We start from the raw sequence: 19,637 nt of genomic DNA, 5'->3' as shown, positions 1-19,637 counted from the left end.
TGGTAGTGGGAGGAGCTATTAAATGTACCTCATGCTCATCACCTTTCGTAAGCATTTTTCTGATCTAACCCATTAGCTATATCCATCTGTTCCACAAAATGGATAATGGTGAAGAGAAACATCCAGGACTTGATGGAACCCATCTTGGAGCTAAACATACCAACAGATAGACATCCTCTGCCTATCTGGGTCTCTGCACTAGGCTTTCCTTCATATTTTCAAGCCGGGCTGTTATAAAATCTTTGTGTATTTCAACATGACCAACAACTGCTGTTAAAATACAAAAACAATTCTAACAACTTCTATTATACTGTACACACACACACACACACTCAGAAATATCCAATGTATTTGGAAATTTGAGATTACTGCCAAACAGTATTTATAAACAGGTGCATCATCTTACAATGCTGAAATGAAAACATTTTTCTCCCAAATTGTGCACTTTCGAGGATAGAGTGAAGCTTATGAAGTGTATACTTCAGCTTCATGAACACAAAGCTAGACACAAATCTCCTCAGTTTAATTTAATTTTAAAATATCTTACAAAGGATAGTCCATTTAGACCACTTTATTTGGTCACTTTCAGCTTATAATAGTTTGAGATTGGAAACATTTCAGATGAAGTCTTCTGTATTCCCCATATGGTATATGTGCACTGTAATACTGAAATACCTGAGGCAAACCCATCTTTATATTCTAATATCAGGTCATCTTTGTTGCAGAATAGGTGTTCCAAAATCTCAGGTGTTCACCAAGTGATGAGAAGTTTAGAGTTCTCCAGTATGGCCTTCAGTCCCACAGCTTAATAAGACCATCCCATCCACAAGTGATTACCTTGGATGTCTCATGTGGGTGCCAAACTGCACCTATACAGACTTTGTCATGGGCTTTTAATCGACTGTATAGTTTTGTTGTCTTCCAGTCCCAGATGTTCAGTTTTCCATCTGCATCACCTGATATAACATAGCTTCAAAGAAAAAATAAAAATTGCTTCAATCCATTGAAATCAAATTTTGAAGGGTTATGTCAAAACACCAAAATACGGTTTAACATAGAAAGCAGATGAAATATTAATTGCTTTCCTTGCTTACTTTCTACTGCAGGGTTTTTGCGATGAATTACGCTAATCACAATGGCCTCAAAAGTTACCTGCCCAGCAGTGGACTGATTACAAGATGCTGTGTGCATCAGTTGCCCAACTGGTTGCTGCTGTGCTCAGTATCAACATGCAAATCAGCTGCTCAAAAGGGTTAAAATAATTAAACCAATTTCTCCTCATGCTGCCCCATCATATGACAAGGAAGGTGAAGACAACCCCCACTTCCTCCCCTCCCCCAAGATTCTGTCAAAAATGAATGGTACCAAAACATAGGCTCAGCACTGTTAGTATTGGGCACCACATGTGCAGCCTTGACTACTGGATGGAGGAACCTGGACACTCATCCTCCTCCCTAATCCAGAATCATTGTTACAGACTACACACATATGAGGACTCCTTTGACAGTTTAAAAACATCTTTTAAATCACTTTAGAGTCCAAAATCAGACCATGGGGGAAAAGTCTGAAAATCAAAATGGGGCGTGATAACCTATAATAGCCAGATGAACTATAATGAAGCATACCTCATGTCAGGTGAAAAATCTACTTGGCAAGCATACCCAGCCACCATATGGCCCTTGAATATTTTCTTTTTATTTAGCCTGAATCTGTTTTGCGCTCCAAAAATCAAAATCTGGTTGTCCATCGATTGACAAGCCAGCCACTTCCCTGTTAAGAGTAAAAAAAATAATAATGTTAAATGTCATTCTTAAAATAAATTCATGCACTTAGATTTCTACATCTGATATCCATAGTATATTTAAAAAAATAAAGCCCCAATTTTGCATTCTACAAAGAGACACAATCTGAGACATGGAATTATTAATTATTTTGGTTGTAATAGGATTTAACATGGATTTGTATTCTGCCATAAATGTGGTGCCTCAAGCGCTAAATTCTAAAGCAATAAATTATTCTATGAGAGGCCTAAGAAGATATGTTGGCTTACCATTTGGAGACAAAGTCACTGCTGGCATTGAGTGCATACTTGGTTCTGCTATGTATTTGAAATCTACTGGTATGTCCCTATGAAAGAAGACAAATATATGGATGAAATACTATAAACATACACCTAGCAAACAAAATTAAGAGATGATGAGGGGCCTAGAGGTCTGCAGTCTAAATGTGTTTACTTGGCTATTGAATTCTGCAGTGTCTAACAACGCCATGTGTAATACACTTACTTTCTTTCTCCCTGTGTTCCAAATTTAGGAATCTCCTTCAATGCAGAAAGTGGGTGGTTTAATGCCTAACCATTTTGAAGTGAAATGAGCCCCCTGCCCTGGACAATGTTGTGGGGTTTCTGCTTTCTGTCATACAGTAGTTTGCCAGTTAAAGCAAAATGTTACCACCTGCTCATGAAAAAACCCTAGCCTCAAAACAGCAGTTGAGCCCTGAAAGGTTGAGGGTAACAGCTGGAAATAAACAAAAGAACAATGGAGGAGGAAGGAATCGGCTGGCTTGAGCTTCTAACAGTTTATAGTGCATTGGATGGAGTAGGGCAGCAGTGGCAGATACCTCGCCCACAGGCCTAATTAGGCCTGCCATTTGGCCAAGCCACACTCACCTGCCCTACACCAGCCATCATAAATGACAGCTGGTGTGGGGCAGCAGTATTTTCCTCTCTCATTCTCCAGAGCTCCCCTCCCTGTGTAAAACAACAAAGTGCACTCAGGTTTGGGTCAGGCAGGCAGCTTTAAATCTGAGCCCTTTGGCATTATGCGCACTGTGGAGGTGGTTTTTAGGAGGGCTGGAAAGAGAAGAGTTGGGGAGGAGTCTCTTTACCTATCATTCACAAACGCACACTGTGCCCCAAGACTCCTGATTCTATGCTAGCTGGAGCCCTGAAAAGGAACACTCCTAGGTATGCACAGCAGCACTTTGTTGCAGATCTCTCTAGTTCTTTATTTTTGAATAATGCTGTAGACCAGGGGGTCAACAACCGTTTTGAGCCGTGAGCCGGTCCACCGTCCCTCAGACCATGTGGTAGGCCAGACTATATTTTGGGGGACAAAATGAACGAATTCCTACAACCCACAAACAACCCAGAGATGCATTTTAAATAAAAGGACACATTCTACTCATGTAAAAACAAGCTGATTCCCAGACCATCCGCGGGCCAGATTGAGAAGGCGATTGGGCCGCATCCGGCCCCCGGGCCTTAGGTTGCCTACCCCTGCTCTACACTAGGATAGGGAAGCTTGAACCGTGGGCTAATGGGGGAGGGCAAGGCTCAATCCTGTTGACGGCTGCTTCACCATTACTATGAATAGTTCCTAGTAATATCTCAAGATTTGCAGAAAGAAAAAGGCAGCATTCAACATGATTTTCTTGTTTTTCAAAAATAAATAAATACTTGAAAATAAATACATGGGAAGATCTGCCTCAAGTAGGAGAGAGTTAAAGGACTTCAGCACACTTACATGCTTCTGTACAAAGAATAAAAGATTTCCCACTAGAATTTTCTTTTGCTTCATGATTCTGCTCAAGGCATTTAACTGTTTAGGTTAACTAAATGGTCTTTGGAAACTCTTGAGAATTGCTATGGCTGATATAAATATCATCAGCGTCTGTGGGTGGCACTGAAGATTTAACAATGCAGAAACCATTCATTACACAGCTACATTAACCTCCATAATATTTACATACATCACATTAATGACAAATTAGATGGAGTGTAAATGCTCTCATGAAGGTTAATTGCAGCTTAATTTTGTTCATATAACCATGAGATCATATAAATTCAAAGTAATCAAATTCTACCACTGGCGCTTTGGGCCAGCAGAAAGACTGGAAAGCATTTTTTAGAAGATTCACTCACACCTTTAAGAAGCAAAAATGCAATGGTGCAAACCTATTTGCCTGTTATGGCAAATAACTTCAGTACTTCATTTCCAGCTTTTATGCAGCACATCATTAAAAGAATCCTACACATTTTAGATAAACCATACATTTATTTGTTTCGGTTTAAGAAAACAAGTAACCCTCACCCTGAAGGGCACAGCAAATCTGAGTAGACAGGATGCGAGGGCCCTCAACCAATCTCTCACTCACTATACCAAGCATCCTGCTATTTTGAAGTTTATTATTCAACTTCAGAAGTCATTAAAATGAAGTCAAAATGCCCCCACCCCAAGAAAGATTAGAGCAGGAGCCCAGTGCAACAGCACTCTTTTCCATTTGAGATTCCCAGCAACTGATAATTAGAGCTATACCACTTCGGATAATGGAGGCAGTACAGACACTAGGTGTAATTGTCCCTCCATGAATTTCTCTGTTTGCATCTACTGTGATTTTCATATTTCATCTACCCATTCCTCATGGTTATAGTAAATGTTCATATGGCCCTTAAGCATTATGAAGTGGTACTGGTAAAGCCAGTAGGTGGTGCTCTTTCCACAGAGTCAATAACTAGCCAAAGCCCAAACAAATAATTTTAATGCAATGGTTCCATTTAAAAAGAAAGAAAGAAAGAAAGAAACTTGACTAAAAGTATGTCTTCATTCTGATAATTCCAGTCTCTGACCTGGAAGTAAAATGTTTGTGTCTTGGCATCCTTTCTCGAATAACCCACTAATTGACACAACACTGGAAAACATACTCCTTTCTTTGCCATATTTGTCCATTGTTTCTTTGACAACATCCCCTTAAATGTGGAGTAAACTGTGGTCCCTCCTAAGTTTTATCTCAGGGCTGGTACAGAGATGCAAGCTAACCATGGTTTAGGAATCCGGCCATGTCACTGTATGCTATGTCTCAGCATCATCAATTCCAGAGAAGGGGAGGAGACTTGTGACTCCAGGTCCTAAAACTGAGATTCTACAGCATAAATTGCAAAACCAAGTCAAGAAATTACTAAACATTCTGGATGGGGTAGACTCACAGGAAAGAAGTCTAAAGTTCTGCAACCAGTTGGCATCACGGCTATATTGAGGGGGAAAGTATAAAGAGAATGCATTCACTACTCAAACTATATTTTCTTCCTCTCTAATAAAAAAGTCAAGACACAAATTTTTTACTTACCATTCCCAGACTCTTAAACTCTTGTCGTCAGATGTACTCACAAATCTTCTATTCTCATCCACAAAAACAATGGTGTTAACAGCACCTAAATGCCTATCATACTCCTGAACAATTTCTCCACTTCGAATATCCCACTGCAAGACAAATCCAAACAACTCCTTAAAAATGGTGAAGAAAATGATCCATTTTTTAAAACCAAGTATTTTGTAACAGAAATAGCCTATTATTACTGCAACAATACGAAAAGAATTCTGGTTAAATAGTCAATTGGTTTGATCTTCAAATTGTTTCTGCATGATCTTTACCAATACTCTGAATTTTCTAACTTACCTGTACAATTTTCTTATCTGACATTCCTGCTACAAAAAGATTTTGCTTATCTTCATCTGGATTGAATTTGACACAGTAGGGAACTTTCCTGTTTGTGAATCTTGAAATACACTGTCCTAGAGAGGGGGTGGGAGGGGAAACAGATCAATGAAGAGGAAGAGATTCACATACCCAGCTTCTTCGTTTTCTGTTGTAGCTGTTGGGTTGTATGGTGGGATGACAATTTTGCCCATAATAAAATAAGCCTCAACCTATATTTCTGAAGGGAGTGCCATTTGCCTTAAATCCAGATTACCAAACCCAATCCACTGAGGGCCATTTCATGCAATACATAGCAACAAACCTGGTTTTGCCAACAAATGTAATTTCTGGAGTACAGAAATATAGGCAGTTACCCTCAAACCACTCTAACTCATCTAACTCAAGATTGTTCACAGTGGTCCTGATTGGCAGTGAACTCCCCAGGATTCAGACAATGGTGTTTCCAGCCCGCCCTGAAAATGCCAGAGTGTCAAGATGTTCTATCACTGAGCTATGTTTCCTTATCCTATTTGATAAATACACCTTTATTCACTTTTGAACCAACCATTTTCCAGAAAGGTTTAAATGGATCCAAAAAGCAAAGCTATTCTAAGACGATAATGCTGTACAGGGATCTGCACTCCTGCCACCCTGTTGCACTTTTAACAGTTGTATTTGTCATTCACAAAAATACAGGTATCAGAAGAGGAAACATAACAAGCATTCACCTACCTGTCTCCGTGTCCCAGAGTTTAAGATACCGATCATATGCAGCACTGAGAAACTGAGTCCCAGCATTATTAAAGCATATATCTCTAACAGCTTTACTGTGTCCTGCAGGACAAATATATATAGTATTAGTAGGAAAGGGTACCAGACGTTTTTCTTTTTGGTACTAGGGCAGTTGTTGGACGCACAGTGTCTGTGATTTGCAATATGGCTCAGGCACTTTTTATCTCCCCCTCTATTCAGTCCTCCCATCTCCATCGCCCCTGCTTCCCATTAAAAGCAAGCTATTCTATCCAATTAAGAGCACAAATCATTTGGGCTCAAGTGCTGTGACTGTGGTTCTCAATCCAACACTGGAAACTAGGGATACAGCACCTTTTTGCGCATACAGTTCTCAATTCAGCAGTGGCCGCGCACAGGGAGGCCCAGGTCCACCTGTGCACCACCCCTCACTAGGATCAGGGTGTCCTTAGGTTACTTCACATGAACCATAGTTTTTAAAATGTAAGTGGAAAGAGATGCTGAGCAAAAATACATATATTTCACGTTAATGACCCCATTCTAAAAACAAGCAGCCCTGAAGATCCGTGGGGGAGGGAATAAGCTATTTTTTGGGGTGGGAGCTTCCCTTGCCCTCCCCTCTGATACCACCCAATTGCTTTACTTGGGATAAACGTGTATTTAGCTATGTACCACACATGAATGAATTGTACCGCAGGGAGGATTTTGAACTACCATGCTCAATAATTATTTTCTTAGCATCCATCACTTCTAATTATTCCCTTGAGGCACACATTAATATTTGGACATATTGCTAAAGGCAGCACACAACTGGAATCTGACGCAATTATCATTTATTAAAAAGCTGATTTAAAAAAAATAAATAAAAAAAATTACCAATGAAAGTTCTTAAGCATCTTCGTTCACCATATACTTCCCAGAGCTGGTGGGTGGAAAATACATTTTACAATATGGTTTAAGGAAGACACAAAATGCAAGTAGAACAGCTAATGCACACAACTTATTATTTTATTTTATTTTCTTATTTTTGCTTCATTTATGAATCGCTTCCCATAAAATTTCTTGAAGCAATTCAACAAAACAAAACAAAATCAACAAGAAAAACAAGAAAAACAAAGGGGACCCCTGACCATTAGGTCCAGTCGTGACCGACTCTGGGGTTGCGGCGCTCATCTCGCTTTACTGGCTGAGGGAGCCGGCGTACAGCTTCCGGGTCATGTGGCCAGCATGACTAAGCCGCTTCTGGCGAACCAGAGCAGCACACAGAAACGCTGTTTACCTTCCTGCCAGAGCGGTACCTATTTATCTACTTGCACTTTGAGGTGCTTTTGAACTGCTAGGCTGGCAGGAGCAGGGACCGAGCAACGGGAGCTCACCCCGTCGCGGGGATTCGAACCGCCGACCTTCTGATCGGCAAGTCCTAGGCTCTGTGGTTTAACCCACAGCGCCACCCGTGTCCCTAAGAAAAACATACATTTACACTATTTCAAATCCAGTACTGTTAACATTCTTTCTTGGTTAAAAAAGCTTTAGAACACTTGCTGAATGAAAAGCTATGGTTTTTTAAAAAGTAATTCCCATAATATAACAAAACAGGTACAAAATGTACAAAATGTAATTAACTGTGTGATTTGAAAAATGTTATACCAACAGAACTTGCTGGTTCATAGGATGTTCACAGAGCTACTTCTTGGAACTGCGTTATTAACAAACAAGGGAAGAGTGGCAGCAGTAATGGAGAAGGAAAGTGCAGCTGCATTGCCACGTCTACCTCTCCCCCCATGTCTTACTACATATTGTATTGTTGGCATCCGCCTGTCTTGAGAAACAAACTGCTGCGTTTGCAGCACCAAGGTGACCTCGCGGGGCGCAAACCTGGGTGGTGTGTAGGGGGGTCCCTGGGCTGCCCAGACGGACGAGACCCCTCTCTCAGGCTCACTCATGTGGTCCAAAGGAAAGCAGAGCAATACATTTGGCACCAGCTTGGCTGCAGGAGTTGCTGGAAGGAGGCGTACAAGGCACCATCCTACCGTCTTAAGGACAACACTCCTGATTTGTGTAGGGTTTACTCCTTAGCACTTTCTTCTCTCGACAATATCCGGCAAGGCAGCAGAGAACAGTTATACACTTTTTAAAAAACAGGGTCACATTTTCCACTGATCAAAAGAAATTAAGATAAATTGAATAAATATTGCATCGCTAAAGAGAGAAAACCAGTGTAATGTAGTGGCTAGCGTGGTGGACTGGGACGTAAGAGATCTACTACATGCTGTCTCATTTAACAGCAGTTTTGGAAAAGCATAGCCTGTACCACATACTTTATTTGAGTAGCAATCCACTTTCGAGCTCAAACACAAACAGTAACATGTGAGGTGCATCTTCCATGCAAAGGTTTGCATGCATGACAGCCCATTTCTTTTGTAGCCCCCTTTCAGGAATTTTTTTAAAGTAGAAACAGCACAAAACTGGGCTGTTATGCACGAAGGCCTCTGCTTTATGGAGAGGCAGGTGTGCATTTCTTTCCCTCACTTATGGAGATGGATTGCTGCCTGTTTTGAGCAAGGTGTCAGTACAGAGTAGCTGAACAGATGTCGGACATCTATTTGAAGTCCTCATTATTGAAGGAAACAGAAAGAAATAGTAAAGGTTACCAAAACATATGACTTGAGCTCTACAGGCTAAGTTAAAGCCACTGACCAAGGAGATTCCCCTCCCCACACAAAAAGTTTGTACGGCAACCTGCTTGGTATATATTGCTGTAGTCTTGTTGTTGCTTTACAGTGATCAAAGAGTCACTGTATTTGTTTCATGATAAACAGAAGGTTCTGTTATGAACCTGACCTATTACTTTAGCGCAACAAAAAGGCAACAACTGAATTTACCTTGACATGAGTGTTAAAGGGGAGGCATATCCCAATACTTTTAATGTGAATTTAACCATCTGTAGGCAGAAATCTGAAGGTACTCACCTTAATTTTACAGTCCATGGAAGAAGACAACAGCAAGTGGCCAGAAAGAGGAAACAGTCTGACAGCGCTGACTCCCTTATAAAGAAAAACAACTATGAAATAGCTACAAATATTTTTCTTTTCTTTCCAAACATGTTTATATTTGATCCTATAGGAGACATTCATTGTTAAAGGGTGGCTGCCAGTGCACTAACTTAGCTGTTGGCACAGCAACAATTCCGTTTGCTGATTCAACAGGTCGCTATCTTGATACTACTGAATAGAGTAAGTAGCACAAGTTGCACTGGTGCCCACCAAACCTCTTAATGAATAAACATGTATTGTGTGTTTGGAAAGTGGGTTCCTTTTCAAAACATGATCAATGTTTTGAAATCATGCTGATTTTTATTCTCAGCCCTGAATAAAAGGCTCTGGTTGTTGCTGTTGTTTTTAAGAGTACAGCTTTATCAGTGGAATTCCCCCCTCCTACCCCCAACCCATGCATGGTTCTTAAGGTTCTCCCAACCCGATTTGGGGATGGTACAGGGGAAAGATGGAGGGCACAAGGAGTAGGGGACAGAGAACAAGATGGTTGGACAGTGTTCTCGAAGCTACCAACATGAGTTTGACCAAATTGTGGGAGGCAGTGGAAGACAGGAGTGCCTGGCGTGCTCTGGTCCTTGGGGTCATGAAGAGTCGGACACGACTAAACAACAACAGGGGACACACATTGGGGGTAGTTCTGTTGCACTATTGGGACTCACTGCATTGGCTTTCGCTAGCGCAACAACTTAGTTGACTCAGGCCCATAAGTTTCATATGACATATAGAAAAAGCCTGGGAGTAACTACTAAGCAGGCACTCCAAATCTTAACTGAATCAAAGTTTTGCAGGTTTGGCCATGGCTTTGGTTTGCCCATGGATTTGGGCCCTAATGGATTCAAGTTAAGCATATTGCATCTAAATGACAGCTATATGTGCTAAAGTTTGAGGAATAATTTCTGCCATTCCATTCCCACCATCTCCAAGTAGGCATCTGAATTTGTATAAGCTCCCTAAGAAAGTCCCAAAGATTAGCAACATAAAATCACAGAAACACACTTGTAATTCTACAAAATGTACAGCGAGGACTACCGGTGCAAAATAGATAAATAACCTCTGTATGAATAGGGAAACACTTTTCTCAAAGCCAGTTTAGTTCACTAACAGGGACCCATGACAGGGAATTATTAGTTAGGAGACTAACTGGCTGAGAGAATTACATCTCAGGGGATTTGCGTGCTTGTATCATGGCTTAATGGTGAAAGAATGATGGCCTATATAGAGTGTGAAATTAAATATTCATAGTTCCGAATATAGTAATAAGGTTTTCACACACCATTAGCAAACGAACACTATTGTGCATCTAATGACACCGGTCTAAACTATGGGTGAGAATTAGGATAATGCAGAGTCCACTCCTGCCTCCACTGCAGAGGAACCTTACCTAGTGGCAAAGGAAATGATTTGACAAGTTTAGCAACTGGCCAAGCAACCATACAATGCTGCATTTGGAAGACTTTGGACATTTGACTCCCTGTTTCTCCTGCTCACCCCATATTCTGGTTGTTCTCCCCACCCACCAGAGAAGATTTGGAGGCGGCATGGGGGAAAGTTCAGCTGTACTAGTGGGAGTCCTTGTGTTGGCTTCTGCTAAGAGAACTGGGCAGCTGAATCTACCCACAAGTGTCTCCGCCTATATAGGATCGCCAAGTACTGAATTAATACAAGCTGGCACATGAAATATGTTTGTGGAAGGGCAATTTTTGAAATTGAAAAAAAAATGATGCTGGGCCCATAATTATGAATAATAATAATAATAATAATAATAATAATAATAATAATAATTATTATTTATACCCCGCCCAACAAAGAAAACTTAATATTTTAATCGTCTCTTACCTTTGTATGACCAGACCATACATGGATCTGTTTCTTAGGAAGGTAGCATTTCTCAGGGGGTACTGTTGAACGTAGGTTAACCCCAACATCCTGAGGAACATGAAGATAGGATCTCCCTTGATAGTCGTACATGTCTTTGACTGCAAAATAAACAAAACAAAATTAGAACATGTAGATTTACAGTCTCCCTCAAATATGACATGGATGAAATCAGTTTTAGGACACAATGGTGATTAAAACGAATAATCTACTAACTACACAGCTCAAAAACTAACTTCTCCTGACCAGATACACACATTCATGATCTTAAATACTTTATTCTAGTTGGCTTTTTCATGCCTCTTAGGTGCCAATTTAAATCTCCATAGGCTAAAATGCTATACCCAACGCTGTATAATATTTATGTTTAAAATACCCAGCTCTGTATCAAGAAACATCAAAAGTGACTTGACTGCAATGTTAGGGGTTTTTTTTTTATTGGTTTATGAAAATCCAATGAGAAACAATTCAGAAATCCTGTTTGCAATTTCTGCACACACCTTGCAGTCGTTGAGGAAGGCACCAAGCAGCGAAATGTACATTAAAACACTGCATGTAACTTCAAACTTCAAAGTTAACTTGCAACTTATCATTGCATTTGTGGTGATGGGCAAGAGGGTTCGATAAAAAAAGGAGATGTGAATGAAGTCCTGCCACGTGTGAATCTCAGGAGAGATGTGACAAAGAAAGGAGCGAAACATTAGGTTAAGAAAATGCATGACGTAGAAGTGGGGAACAAAAGACTTTTCTCCATAATCCTATGAATTGCTTCCACATCAGCAGCAAAATTAAAAATGACAATTTCAAGCCTTTATAGTCAACAATGAAGCCTACATTCCTATATCGTCAAAAATGAGGCAAGATCAATATGTAATGATCTAAAAGTTGACAAAAGTAAAGATTCAAACGATTAAGTTTGATGTGGTACAAATGACAGCCAAGAAAAGGAGGCTGCCAAATTAAAATACAAGGAACTGACATTTGAGATGAATATACAAGCAAATGACATTTCCACAGTGTTCCCAATAATACAATCTGCCCGCAAGCTAAATTTAACCACATCTTGAAATTCTTTCCCGTGTTACCAGAAACAACAAAACCAGGCTGTTTCTACATTTCTTCCTTACTGAAATGCCCCTTGCGTCTCTGGCACCATGCTTTCTTTTAGAGATTCTTCCTACATGGTACGCTGCAAGAAGAACTCACATAGCAAAGAAATGACAACATACATTATTCCTGATAAAGAAGTGTTTGAAAGTAGATGCAGGAAATGCAAATCAGCTGCTAAAGAAAGCACTTACCATGCAAAATAGTCTTCTCTTCTCCAGGCTTATCATCTTCATGTTTGCCTTTCTTTTGTCTCTTTGCTGTTATTTCATCCAGTTCCCTCTGTTCTTCCTAAGTAGCCCAAACATTAAAAATTACCAGTCTTGTTTTTACAACAAAATCTAGAATATTTTCACTGAATTCACTTAAAGTTTCCAATTTTAATGCTATTTAGGGGGGGAAAGGTCAAAAAAGCATGTTAAACAAAAGGTCAGTAAACTATTCAGTTTAGAAACAAGTTTTCACAAAATAAATTCTAAACATGTTTCCCAATTTTGATTCAATTCATTGCTTATATAGTTAAACAGCAACAGCCATACACAACTCCAAAGTCTGCCGAAGTCAAAAGGGGGAACCCCAAAAGCAGTTCAATATGAAGTGAGCAGAAAACCAAGTAGAGGGTGAAATGAAATTGACCAGCTGGAAATAAGGAGGGGGGAAGAGGTACAGGTATAAAAAGGGTAGGGAGAACACTCTTATTGACCTGATAAGTAATTTATTGGCTTATAGCAAGATGTTAATTTTAAGTAACACCACTGAGATGAAAGTGATAAATGCCTACAAAAATCAATGGACAAATCCAATGTTTTACTATATCTGGGACTGGACACAGTGGCGTGTACCATATCTTCACGCAGAAATCACTCTGATCACCTGCCACCACAGTGAAGATAGTCAGGGCATATGTATGGGCTCAGAGACTGAGTAAAAAAGCATGGCACTTAGAACCCACTTCAAAATATGTTGCTCTAGCCACTGAGCTCTATGGTTGGGTCTCCAAGCCTCCGACACCCTGCCTAATAGTTTCCCTTTATGGCAGTGTCAGATTCCTCTTGTTAGGAACCAAGTCAGGCAGAAGGAAAATCCAGACACAGAACAAGAGCCTCCTGAGAAAGGCACCCAATATTGAGACAGGGAGAGAAGGGGGCAAATGTTGCTAGGGGGACAAGCACCCAATGGAGAAGAGATCAACCTTGCTGCTGCTTCAAGAAGAAGCAGTTTCTGAATGGACGGGAGCAATAGAAAGCCCACAAATGGCCAAGAAGGAATAGCAGAGATGCACATGTACAAATAAAAGAATTCAGCCCAACATGTTGGGTAGACAGAGTTAACTCTGCACTGGCCACTTCTTGCTCTGGGCCCACTATTGGCTCCAGCTCCCACCCACCACTGGTGTGCAGCCCTGGCATCTCCTGTCACTCGCTGCGCCTTCAGAAAGATTGCCCAAATAAACCTACACTGATTCTGACAACGGGAACTTTTCAAGACCCCTCCCACTGCAGCCCTCCGTGTCCCATCCTCAGAGTCACCAGAAGCTCAGGGGGCTCTCAGGGCAGCATTCAATGCAATAAAAGCAGCTGGAGCTGGAAGGGAAAGCCAGACACCCTGCTGCAAGGTGTGAGGAACTCCCCTATGACCACACATGGGATCCCAGACTAAGCATCACCACTACTATTCTGCTTCAAAGAATAAACAAGGGGTGCTCACTTCTGAAGGTTTTGCAACATCCTTTTCATCAACATATTTTGCCCACGGTCCCAAGAAGCCATCAATGTTAGATGCATCATTCTCTTTGAATTTCTTCCGTTTCTCGGTTTTCTTTTGTCCTGTTTCAAACACAGTCAGACCTGTAGGCAGTAGCAGAAGTTTATGTTTAGGTTGACTTTAAGAATGACAATGTATTCCTCCACATTCCACACTTCACCATTCCACTTGTCAGAAAAGAGAGAATGTAGTAGATTAGGGGAAGTTGAAGCTTTTGTGTGCAATTGTTGGCCTTGGACATGCATCTTCAAATGATCTGTCAAACAAGAAACAAGAACTGCAGGCAAAATGAATGGTAGCTGTAAAATCACAAGTTGATAAACCAATCAGCTCTCGATACGCTATATTTTATTAGCCTTTCTAGAGAGTTGTGCCTTCATTGGCAACTGACCTATCGCTGCCTTCTGCACTCTCCAATGAAGAAACATCTAAGATGCAAATCTTGTTAGCATTTTGTCAAGAAGTTGAGATACACACAGTTCTTTACACACTATGCCTGACTTCTGCTATGTTCCAGAAGCAGTCCCTTTGTATGTCCAACATCAGTTGCTTAAAAGCACCTCCCTACTTAAGTAAACTACTATTTCATCCATTATATACAATTTATTTTAAACGTTTTGTTAATGCACACACACACAACTGATTGAACTTTGTAATTAGGCGACGCTATAACAAATATTCTTTACCTTGATTCTTTTCAGCTTCTTCAACAGAACCAATATATTTAGTAGGAACTTCATAATTATCTATTGAGGGATCCAAAGCATATCCTGTGGAAGGACAAAACCATAACATTTTAAGATTCACCTCTTGTGGAATATTTTTATTGGCAGAGCTCCAATTTCAGCCACCAACTCTCAGAAGACCTTTACCCTGAGGACACATCCATCATAGTGAAGCCAAAGCACAGCTTAGCACAAAGAAACAGACATGCAGCTTTCTGGAGAGGCAATTGTGACCGCTTTGCTCCTCCTTGGCCATTTTGCTGTTGCACTGAACTAAGTCATCATTCAGCTTAGCATGTTGTTTGAACCCAGAATACAAAAGTGTGCTTCTTTCAAACCTGATTTCACCAAGGGAAGGGGACCAGAGAAGGCCTCTGTAGGGACAGGTGCCCCTGTGCCTGCCATGCTAGTAACCCTTTCACATGGTGGATACATGAGAATAGCTTTATAGTTTATAGTCAATACTATCTTAATTCAGATAAAGACAGAAAGTAGGCCAATAATAACTTGGGTGATGTGGCAGGCCTCGACCAAAAGTATCTATTACTAGGTGTCAGTATATTAATATGACAGCTACTAGTCATGGATCATCTGCTATAGAAGACGGGATCACTTTGCTTTCAGCAAAGAATGAACTGTTTAAACAAAATTCTCAGTCTGTTTATCAAAGCTGAATGTAGCAGACTGTTCTTGAATCTGCTACAACCAATGAAATACAATGTTAACTTGTTCATAAGAACAGAGATTTGCACACCTTGAGCTTACGGTACCCTGACTCAAAGTGGCAGATATTAACAACCTTAATGACCCTGTCAAAAGGCAGCATACAAATATAATTAAGTGAATAAACATAGTAAAGTTTCCAGCTTAACAAACCTACACTGAATAATAGTTTTAGAGTGCAATCTGCTTGCCTAATGAAAGTAGCAACTCTCCAATCCAACCCAGAGTCTGGTCAATTGCCAGAACCTAGCTGGTGAGGTGGGTTTTCATGAACAATTTGCAAGGATGACCATTGTAAATGACAATTGTCTGGATTTTACTATTCTGATGAGAATTCCACATAAATAAGCCAAGCATTATAGAACCCAGTTTTATGCCGAGTGAGGTCTTTGCATGGGGCCAATGAGCCAATTTCTCAGTAGACTCAACTTCACAGTTCTTATTTAAGGCAGAAATGCCAATTTGGATGTATGTCAAAATCAATACAGCAGCTTATTTGTCCTCTCACTGTATTGATGCCATTTCTGGGACTATTTGTTTGCTCCCTCAAACCGAGTGATCATGAATGGAGCCACTGGGTGAGATTTAATCTTCAGCGGGAGCTGTGTTCTCTATAGCCTGCCTGCATTTCATTCAGCATCTTTTCCTTATGAAAAGGACTTTGAACAACTCCTACTTTATGCTGAGAATGTGAAAGAGATTCCTATCTTTTTTTTTCTGACAGAGACTTCCAAATGCAGCTGTAAGGGGAAACCTGCTGTTTTAAAAACAGACCTCTTTTTATGTAACTGGTCTCTGCTTAGAACCTTTGACTTAACTCCCCCCAACCCAATTACAAATAAACAGGCCCACATGCAGTTCACCTTCCCCAGTCACTGAGAACTGAACCTGAATAAAATGAAAGATGAACACTGTATGGTTTTAGTCTTTAAAAAGAAGGAGGCATTTGTGAGACTGCACTGCCTTCTCTTCCCTACCTTCTCTGTGGCAACAGAACTGACTCAGCCGTGGTAAGGACACAAGCATTAAATTGCTTTTGGGAGGTTACAAGCAAATGGCAAGTTGTCTAAAAGCACAGTCCAAAAACACAAGATTGACCAAGAAGGATCCTTTCCTTCCTTCCTATTTGACATAAAACACAATGAAAGTGATGTGGTCAACACAAGCATGTGGCTGCTAATAAATACTATTTGTTTCAGTGACATCCGGTCTATAAATGCTATCACTGCGAGATGGAATTATCCGCAGTGCCAGTGGCCAGCATGCATGCTGACAAAAGGCAGCTGAATGGCTCCCTTCCAAATGAAACCACAGAGTTTGTCTATTCACACAAAGGTCAAGCTCAGGGTAGAATAATCCACTGGCAGCATGAAACTTGCTTCAATAATGCAGCAGGTAGAATCTTGCTTATGGATAGTAGAGAAATGTTTTATTACTGGTCAGAGTATGGAAAAAGAACAATACTCTCCCTTCTGATTCCCAGATATCGCTCTCCTTCCATATATCCCCTGAAAATAAAATGCTCCTCTGCAACCTGGCAGCAAAGATCTTGAATGGAATGACTGGCTACCTTCCTAAAAGCGAAGGACTTCAACGGCCTTGACAAAGCATAATGGGTATAACCATATTTTAGCTGGTGAAGAATAAGTTCTGAATGAGTGAATAATGTCAAACATACTATAATGCTCTTTCTAGGTTGAAACATAATGTACCTACTTAAAGACAAAATGCAAGAGTTGGGGCAAAATTGAGGCTTTCTTCTTTTTTTGCTTCTCTGAAAATAAATTCTAGTGCCTAATGTTAGCGTAAGGACTATGACCAGCTACCAGCACTGTGATGGTGGAGCACTAAGATGGGCCTGGAAGACAGCCTAGTATCTGGATGAATTAGATTTATTAGTTCCTACTGCCAACATCCTAGCGTATTTTATTAGCCTGATGTAACTGAACAATGGCGCCTTTGTCTTATGCTAGCAACATTTTAGGCATGAAGTGCATTCCTGTGCAAAGAAGCCTGCATTCTTGCAGACAGACAATATGTCCTTCTCTGCACCCTGGTATTTAGAAAATTGTTTTATTGTGGTTTTACTGAGAGAAATCGCTCACCATGTCATGGATGCATTAGGAAAGCAAAGTATTTTTCTTCTTATAAAGTACACTGAAACCACACCAATATTTAATTCCAAGGCAACATGCACATATCCCCATATATATAGACATTGCAATGGTGCATTAAGGGCTATCTTTGGAGAGCTCTCCAAAACAGTATATGCGGATGGGAGATAAAAAAATTCTCCACAGATTGCTATCCATTCTCTCTACTTTCATTTACAACCATTTTCAGACATCATATTGGAATAGGCATTAGTGATTAGCAGATTCCAACGGCTTTGGGATTATTTGTAAAGCTGATGCTGCTCAGAAATGGTTGCCCTCTTATGTGTCTTGTTTGTTGTTATGTAATTTTTGTTTATTTGAAAAATCTCAATTAAAACAGGAAATTGCTCTCAGAACATCAGAGGCTGCCTTATACCAAGACTAAGGCTATGTTTGAGTCTGGACCAGAGGCTCCAGCTGGTGCAAAAAGCTGTGGCTAGACTGTTGATAGGGACAGACAATTGCTTCCACTCTGGTGCTTAAAAGCTTTCACTGGCTGCCCATATACTGGCTGCCCATAGGCTAGGTTCAAGGTTCTGGTATCAATTTACCAAGCCCTTAACAGCTTGGGTCCAGGATACTCTAAGGACCACCAGATTCATTATATCCGTTCCTTATCACGGAGTTCTTTGGGGAGTCACTATCAGCAGATCCTCATGGCTCAGATGCACAGCCTGGATCCACCAGAAGCTGTTATGGATTCAATTCTTCCAGCTGAGATTGCACAGGTCCCTCCCGGTTGGACGTCCAGCAGCTACTGAAGACTTTTATTGTTATTATTTCAGCAGACATTTTAACTGTGTTCTGATTTTATAGTTTTAACTGATTTTTATCTTCATGATACTGTGCTAAATCACCTGTATACTACTTAAGAGATTATTGTAATTAGTCCGCATATAAATTGTTGAAATAAAGAAATAAGTCTGTCTATCGAGCTCAATATTACTGGTAGCTACGCTAACTAGCTGTGGTTCTTCAGGGTTTCAGACAAATGACTTTCCACGCCCTATCTAGAAATGCTGGGAACTGTACCTGGGACATTCTGCATGCAAGCATGTGCCCCATCAATGAGTATTCTCTAAAGAATAAAAGACAGGGTCTTCCTTTTTCTATGTAGCCATTTTTTTGGTTGCTTGAAGATGCCTCCTCCCTCTACTTGCCACAATCGACTGTCTGACATATAGGATTGCTTAAAGCAGCAACACAAGGCTTATGGAATGGACACAGGGAGTCTTTTTAGACTTCAATCTTTTTGCACAATGTTTAGATGTACTTCTCAGAATTGCTGCCCTTGTGTTCACTACCACTATTGTTGTGAAATTCCTATTCACTGATCCTCTTACAGAGGACACCTACAAAATAATCTCAAAAGCTATTGAATAGTGAAATACCATTCACTAGTTGACACGTCCTTCAAGTTACTCTTATAAGTAGGCTTCATTTTTCAAAGAAGCTGCTAGTGGATGTCAGGATCGAAATCATAGCACACAAAATTCAGAAAATATACAATACCCTTCATGATATTAACTACCACTTGAATTAACAACAGCACTGCTCCACTTTTTCTAGCAGCATTTCACAATTGGAACAGATCGGGTAACCATAACTCCTGGATAACCTAGCAGTTTCCAGGGGAACCAGCATGAAAAGGGACTGCATTAATGGTTCTAGGAATCAAAGCAGCTTCTGAAGAGACAAGAGTTTGGAGGCATGTCTTGCAGATATAGTATGCTCTGTACTTATTTAGTTATTTTAGGAAAATACATAATAACCAAAACACTTATCTCACCATGAGGCATATGTTGGAGCAAGTGCAGTTCAATCGCAACAGCGCTTTCAACTTACATTAGAAAGTAGAAATTATTACTATTACTATTATTTAAATTCTGGATACTGCCCTATACCTGTAGGTCTCAGGGTGGTTCACAAAATACAGAATAAAAATAATTAAAACAATTAACAATACTAATGTATACAAACTAATAAAAAATACACTCCCCAGCGAAAGC

At 40.3% G+C, this 19,637-nt stretch overlaps 1 protein-coding gene across 5 annotated transcripts in view; it reads right to left on the bottom strand.

The window, feature by feature from the left end:
- Positions 1-502: 502 nt before the first annotated feature.
- Positions 503-19,637, bottom strand: part of CDC40 (cell division cycle 40) — an 85,781-nt gene continuing 66,646 nt past the window's right edge. For all 5 annotated transcript variants that reach the window (XM_053381658.1, XM_053381661.1, XM_053381660.1 and 2 more), the window contains 12 exons: positions 14,711-14,794; positions 13,968-14,107; positions 12,455-12,551; positions 11,115-11,254; positions 9,195-9,269; positions 7,102-7,147; positions 6,208-6,309; positions 5,455-5,570; positions 5,125-5,258; positions 2,051-2,127; positions 1,626-1,770; positions 503-970 (listed from right to left, as the gene is read on the bottom strand). In XM_053381658.1, coding sequence (XP_053237633.1) covers positions 793-970; positions 1,626-1,770; positions 2,051-2,127; positions 5,125-5,258; positions 5,455-5,570; positions 6,208-6,309; positions 7,102-7,147; positions 9,195-9,269; positions 11,115-11,254; positions 12,455-12,551; positions 13,968-14,107; positions 14,711-14,794 — 1,334 coding nt within the window. In that variant the 3' untranslated portion in view covers positions 503-792. The remainder of the gene's footprint in view (positions 971-1,625; positions 1,771-2,050; positions 2,128-5,124; positions 5,259-5,454; positions 5,571-6,207; positions 6,310-7,101; positions 7,148-9,194; positions 9,270-11,114; positions 11,255-12,454; positions 12,552-13,967; positions 14,108-14,710; positions 14,795-19,637) is intronic.

Source organism: Podarcis raffonei, chromosome 3 (genome assembly GCF_027172205.1).
Source record: "Podarcis raffonei isolate rPodRaf1 chromosome 3, rPodRaf1.pri, whole genome shotgun sequence".
Lineage (NCBI taxonomy): Eukaryota > Metazoa > Chordata > Lepidosauria > Squamata > Lacertidae > Podarcis > Podarcis raffonei.
The sequence above is the reverse complement of the archived record's forward strand: the minus strand, read 5'-3'. Positions and strand labels throughout refer to the sequence as shown.